Below are 7,136 nucleotides of genomic sequence, written 5' to 3' on the forward strand. Positions count from 1 at the left end.
GCAGAGGAAGAATAATAGGGACTGCTTCCTCTCATATCTCCCTGTTCAGTTCCACTAAATAAACTGTCTGGTTACATGTGGTCCTTTAGTCCATGGCTCAGGGGTGATACCTGACTGCCTGAAGGTAAAATTGTGCACATAGATAGAGGGAAAACCCTGTGGAGGAGAGAGAAGGGGAGAGGAAGACAATGGGGCAATCTATGACATTGTGAACAGTTCCTTCTGTCCCTGACACCTAAAGTTCATGCAACACAACCTTGGGTTGCTTACATTTTGCATAGTTTAGTTTGCATTTCTGTAGTACTTTACATGGGTGCTCTGGCTTGATTCAACAACGTTATAAAGTAGACAATGTGAATAACACCCCCATTTTACAACTGAAGGAACTAAAGCTAAGAGATATACCCAGGGACCCACAGCTATTGAGTGGTAGAATTACAAATTGAACACCTAGGCAGCTAGGTGGCAGAGTGGATAGAGACCTGATCCTGGTGTCAGGATGAACTGAGTTCAAATCCTGCCTCAGACACTCAGTAGTTGTGTGACCCTAGATAAGTCACTTAATCTTGCTTAGTTCCTATTTCTTTCGCTGTAAAATGGGAATAATAATAGTAACTGCATCACAGAGTTGTTGAAGGATCAAATGAGATGAAAGGTTAAACAATTCTTCAAACTTTAAACTAAAAATGTTGGCTATTATTATTATTACTCTGATTATAGATTAGACTTACTTTCGAAAAACCTGATAGATGGCTAAAACTTACTAATGGTGTAAAATTACAAATTCATCCAAACATTCTGGAAAGCATTTGGAATTGTGCAAAAAATATGGCTAAAATGTCCATTCCCTTTGAGACAGAGATCTTACTACTAGACAAATATAACAAGGAGGTCACTAACAAAAAGAACAGCCCCTTGTCCACCAAAATATTTATAGAAATACCTTTTGCAGTAGCAAAAACCAACCAACCAAAAACATATGGAAACAAAATAGATCCCCCTTAACTGGGACATGATTAAACAGGTTTTAGTACATGAATATAATGAAATGTTACTGCATAGTAAGAAATGAACATGGAAAAACATTGAAGACTCATCTGAACTGATGGAAAAGGAAGTAAGCAGAACCAGGAAAACGATATGTACAATAACTATAAGAACACAAGTTCTTTTCAGAACAAAGTGATTGAAATTGTGAATGCAATGAAACTATCATGCTCAAACTTGGCCCCAAAGTAGATATATGAGGAAGAATCTCTCTCCTGATACCCTTACTTTTTAAGGATGGGGGACCGTGGATATAGAATACTGCATATAATGTCAGACTTTTTTATGCATTGGCTAGTTTTACTGAATTTTCCCCTTCTTTTTTATTCTTTGTTATAAAGAATGGTTTTGGAAAGTGGAGAGGAGGTTTTGTTATAAAACATGGCTATGTTTTATAACATAGGGAGGGAGGGAGGGCTATAAGGGAAGTACAGATGATGAAAAACAAAAACATTTAATAAAATATCTATTAAAATTGGAAGAAACCAAATATAGAAGACTCTTAATTGATTAAACAAAAGAATTAGTGGGGAAGGGAAGGAGAATTAGGTACTTTACAAAGTAATTCTTCACTTTACTGAAGGAGTCACCATGTGGTTCCTCTGTTAAGCTTTCCCCATGCATTTGAAATGGTATACAATCTATGATGTGTAACCAACTTTCAAGGGATCAAGGCTGCTTTGTGCTGGGTAAAGTGAGGTATAACCGGCAGTTCAAGTGACCAATGATGATGACAGCACCTCTTGCCTATACAGTGAGCCATGAAGTGACTTGACCTCCATGGAAGGGGGAACTTGGGCTAGAACTCTATTAGAATACAGCAAGAACACGGGTGAATGGTTTGGTTAGTAAAAATTACATAGAAACAGGAATTTAAGGGACAAATCCCTCAGGGATCTGCCTACCAGGGGAGACCTTGAGCTTATCAAGGTCTGCTGTTACCTAGGAGACCCATCATTCTAGCTGTTTCCATGGCAACCATATTCAATTGGCTTGGGTAAGTGGGTAGAGAAGAGGTTTGGGTACATTGGTTAAAGGCACTGACCAATTACATTGAAATATGTGAGGCTGCCAGAGTGCTCTGGCTGAATAGAGATGGGCAGTTCCTATATCCCTAGGAGCAATGGCTGCAGGTGCAGTCCTCCAACAGAGTTAAGTGAGAGAAGAGCAATGGAAGGTAGACCATAGACTTTAAGCCCTCAGGCACTCATATAACTAACTAGCTGCTCCTCTTGGCCCCAGTCTTCCTCTTTTGTCTCCTCTTGGAATCCCCAGATCGCTCCCAGGCTCTACTCAGGAACCACTTCCTACATGAACCCCTTTTTGACCTCTCGTGTTAGTACTTGCCACTCCCGACATCATTTTGTCTATATTTTGCATTTTCTTATCTGTGTACGCATTAAACCCACCCGGCTCCCTGAGAGCAAGTGATATTTTATTTTGTATTTGTGCCCCTAGTATCTATTATAGCACCTTGTACAAGGAGGCATCAGCACTAGAAGGGATTATATCATTCCTTCTTCTTACAGATGAGGAACCGGGTTCAGGGAAATGGGGTAGGAGCCTAATAAGTGCTCACCAAATAAATGAAACAGTCACATTTCCTGAAAGGCGAGGTCACACTTTTTTTTAAAGCTTCCTCTATCTCCGTGTGTGTGTGTGTGTGTGTGTGTGTGTGTGTGTATGTGATCAAGTCCAGGTGTGTGTGATGTCCTTGCATCTTTCCTTGCTTCTACTACCAAGTTTTATTTGAGATGTGTTAGGGGTGAACCCTTATGATAGTTTCATAGCTTTAGAGGTAGAAGGGACCTCAGAGGCCATAGGGTCCAACCCTCTCATTTTGCAGATAAAGGACAAGGATATTAAAGTCAAAGGCCACACAAGCAGTAAGTTTCAGAGACAGACTTAGAACTCAAGTCCTCTGATTCCAGAAGCAATGTTCTTTTCAATCTCTTCCCCTCTCTCTTCCATGGGCTTGAATTTGAGAATGGAAGATGTCAGTTAGAGGAGTAGGGACATGAGGACACCATGGATTAAAAATGACCAGAAGGGAGGGATTTTTGATGGGAGGGAAGAGATGTACCAAGGTGGGGAGGGGAGTCCAAGAAGAATCAAGCAGAATATAGTGAGAATGATTAGTGATTATATGAGACTTTTCCTGCTCCCCCAGCTTCTGCCTTCCTTCTTAAAATTACTCTCTCTTTATATATATGTATAATATGTATATATACACACAAACATACACATATATACACTATATACATACTATATATATTTAAAGAATACTTGCATGTGTGTGTTGCATATCTACCTATTGCATTCCCACTGGAATGAAAGGTTCTTGAGGGTAGGAACTGTTTCAGGCTTGTTCATCTCCCCAGCTTCTAACAGTGTCTGGTAGACAGTAAGTGCTTAATAAATGCTTGTCCATTGGTTAGGATTGGCAGATAATAACCCACATTTAGATAGCACTTTATATGGGCTATCTAGTTTGATATTTATGAAGTAGGTAAGGCAACTGATATCCCCACTTTACAGATGAGGAAACTGAGATATATTCACTTGCCCAAGTACCTCTGTCTACTAAATAGTAGCAATCATGATTTGGACCCAGCTTTTCTGCCTTCAGGACTGGTATTCTTGGCAATATCATACACAACATCATTTAGCAGAACTCCCAGTCCATTCCTTTAAACTGTGGTCCCTTTGGGAGGTGCTCAGTACTCACCTCGTCCATTCTGGTTGGGCCTATACACACTGCCCACGCTGACCCGGCCTTGCTGGGTGCCCTGTCTGTCCCCACCTAATGGGGGAGCTTCCGAGCTCCTGATGGGTAGGTAGGATTCTGGCCTCGGGGCACTCCCATAGGGTTCCAGGACCCGGAACGGTGGCTGAGGCTCCACCGCTCTCGGTGGGATGTAAGTCTCCGGGGGCACATTGGCATAGGGTGATTGCCAGCCCAGGCGGGGATCAGTCACATAGCCTGGTCCCAAGCCTGGGGAGGAGCCCCCGTTCACCTGCGGGGTATCAGGAGCAGCTGCCACTTGGCCTGGCACCACTTGGCCTGGCACCACTTGGCCTGGCACCACCTGGCCTGGGACCGAGTTGTAAGTGTCTTGGTAAGCTTGATCAAAGTTCGTGGTCCCCTCATGATACAGACTATGGGAATACCTCCTGTCCAGCCCATCGGAAGGCTGAGGTTGGGGCTGGGGCTGAGGCTGGGGCTGGGGCACTGGCATGAGGGGCATCTCCTGGGCTGGATAGAAGCCCTGAGGCTGGTACGGGGTCTGCTCCTCCCCGTATTCCTCATACCTCAGCCGGGGCTGGAAGGGGTAGATGACTCCAGCCGAGGCCACTGCAGCAGCCCCGGCTCCACCTCCGCCTCCAGCGCTCCGGTAATACACGTAGCTCTCATCATATGCCCTGGGTACTTGCTCGTACGTCTCGTACTGACTGACAAAAGGGGGCTGGGGGTAGGGGAACTGCGCCGGATAAGATGGCTGCCGGTAGGTGGTCTGGGCGAAGGCGGAGGCTGAGGCTGAGGCTGAACCCGTTGAGACCGAGGAGGAGGCGGAGCTCGCCTGCCGTTGCCGGGAGACGGAGGTGCGGGCTCTGGCCATCCCCGTGCCGTCCCCGACGGCCACTTCCCTCCAGTTTTCTGGCACCTGGCCGAAGCCGAAAGGGTGCCGGGCCTGCCCTCGGATGGTGTCCGAGCCAACTCTCACCGGCAGCGAGGGGGCCTGCCTTCGGATGGGGCGTCCCTGGCTCCTTCGGCCGGTAGTCTGTTGGGCTCCGGCCAGAAGTACCTGGGCACTGCCATCGTTAACCACGGTGCCCGGGGGCAGGTACTCGGAGCCCGAGTTCAGGAGGCTATACACCCGTCCGTTGTTCTCCCACTGGATCATCTGCCTCCAGGGACTGGCGTCGGAACTCTGATGCTGAGGCTGCTGCTGTCCGCGGGTCAGGAGGAAGATCCCGCAGCCCAGGAGCGCCCAGAGCTCCCAGGAGATGCGGGCCATGGTCTCTGCGCCGTCCCGTCTTCTGCCTCCCCGGGGACTGGAGTAGCAGCGTGGGTCACAAACAGTAGAGACGCCGCTTCTCCAAAGTCCCCCAGCTCCTGACGAGTCTGTCCCCCGCTTCCCCAAGGGGTTGTGGGCAGCTCCTTTCCTCCCCGAGGTTCCTAGCGCTGTCCATCCCGGGCCAGTCCCGAGCGGGAGGGTTCCCCGGACAGCAGCATGATGAGGCCAGTAGAGGCTAGACGAGGAGCTGAGAGGCAGCGGCAGGCGGCTGGGGCAAAGCTGGCCAAGCCCGAGGGCTCCGTCTGGGGCAAGGCAGCAGGCACCGTGAGGAGCGGGGCTGGAGTTGGAGTTACTCCCTGAAGGTCTGGCCCCAAGGACAGGACCACCACCGGGAGGGGCTTTACATGGCTCCCGTGCGGGATGGGGTGGGGAGGGGGGGACTGGCCGGGTCCCTCCTCCCTCCTTCCCTCCCTCCCTCACTCCCTCTCTCCTTGGGTCTGGGGCCAGCCGGGCTGGCTCTTTCCCACTCTGAATGAATAAGCAACAAGCTGTGAAAAGTTTGGAAGTTTCAGAGCAGCCTGCTCCGTTTCGGGGCTCCACCTCTGGGCCCTACTGCCCGTCGGGTTTCAGCTATGCGGCCAGCCCCCGAGGCGCCTGGCCCTTTTTCTCAGCTCTGCAAGCCAAGCTGGGGGGCCGCCTTCCTCTTTGATGAAGAAAGGAAGCAGTCCTAGTGAAAACTGAGGACAGGGAAGGGAACCTGGGAATGAGAGGAAAGGAGCGAATTTCTAGTTGAGCTCGGCCCCAGCCAAGCGGATTCTCTAGGGCAACTGCCCCCAAAGCCAGATGGGCCGCCTTGGCCCCTTCGCTTGTTTTCCAGCCTGAAAGTCATCATTTTCACCCACTCTTCTTTCTCTAGAGGGGACCTTACCTTAAACCCTGTAGTTAAAAGAACCCTGGCTTTAAAGGGCAGAAGGTATCCTAGATCATCGATTGAGGATCGGAAAAGATCTTCGGGGCCACGTTCTTCTCTGCACTGAGGAGGAAACTGAGTCCTAGAGAGGGGTAGTTACTCGCTGAAGGTTGCGCCCAAGTACCAAGTGGCAGGGCTAAATGACTGAACGAATGAAAAAACATTTATTAAGCACTCACTATGTCGGAGCACTCTACTTTGTTGAGATTTGAACTCAGGTCTCCTGACTCCAATTCCAGGACTGTTTTTTAGTCCTTATTTGCACGTAAGAGCTGTGGGATCTTTAGTAGTGTGGTTTGTTGAAAAGGTCACCAGGTTTCAAGTAAGAGGACCTGGACAGAAAGGCCTGTTTTGTTTCTTACTAGCTGGGTGACCTTGGGAAAGTCATCTCCCTTTCTACATTTCAGTTTTCTTTGTAAAGTGAATTGATTAAACTGGGTCTAGGCTTCCTTTCAGATCTATACCCCCCCCACTCCCCTCATCCTGAGGTGCTCTCCACCATTGAAGTTAGGTCCTAGAATCCCTGACTCCTGACTCTAATTTCCCACCCTTTCTGGCCCCACCCAATGATTTCAGCAGCAAACAAGCATCATCCATTCCAAGTTGGAGGGGACCTCAGAGGTCACATAGCCCAGCCCCCTCATTTTGCAAAAAGAAAACTCAAGCTCAGAAAAGTTAAGTACTCACACAGCTGGAAAGTGTCAGAAGTAGAATATGAACCCACCTTTTCTGGACTTTATGCCAAACATTTTATTCCTTGATGCTCCAGGAAGCACCCCCAGTATCTTTTCTTTTACTTCCCTTCCCTTCCCTTCCCTTCTTCTCTCTCTCTTTCCTTCTTTTCTTCTTTCTTTCAAAGATCATCTAGTCCAAGACTTTCCTTTTACAGAGAAGGAAACTGATGCCCAGACAATTTCCCAGGCCCAAGCTTTCTCATCAAATGAGTAGCAGAACTGTGAGTCCATATATCCTGATCCAGCATTCTTTATCACTGCTCCTCTTTGCTTTGATGACCTTTGCCCTGGATACCCAGAGATCTGGCTTATAGAAGCGCATCTGCCACATAGTGGCCTGGTACCTTTCCTAGAGATGAGCACTGA

General features: G+C 48.1%; 1 protein-coding gene across 1 annotated transcript in view; it reads right to left on the reverse strand.

The window, feature by feature from the left end:
• Positions 1 to 5,683, reverse strand: part of LOXL1 (lysyl oxidase like 1) — a 48,917-nt gene extending 43,234 nt beyond the window's left edge. Inside the window, exon 1 of the mRNA XM_069071202.1 lies at positions 3,776 to 5,683. Coding sequence (XP_068927303.1) covers positions 3,776 to 5,066 — 1,291 coding nt within the window. The 5' untranslated portion in view covers positions 5,067 to 5,683. The remainder of the gene's footprint in view (positions 1 to 3,775) is intronic.
• Positions 5,684 to 7,136: the final 1,453 nt, after the last annotated feature.

The sequence above is a fragment of the Petaurus breviceps genome, unplaced genomic scaffold (genome assembly GCF_028583685.1).
Source record: "Petaurus breviceps papuanus isolate PSGF00001 unplaced genomic scaffold, PetGlider_PUasm1.0 90825, whole genome shotgun sequence".
Lineage (NCBI taxonomy): Eukaryota > Metazoa > Chordata > Mammalia > Diprotodontia > Petauridae > Petaurus > Petaurus breviceps.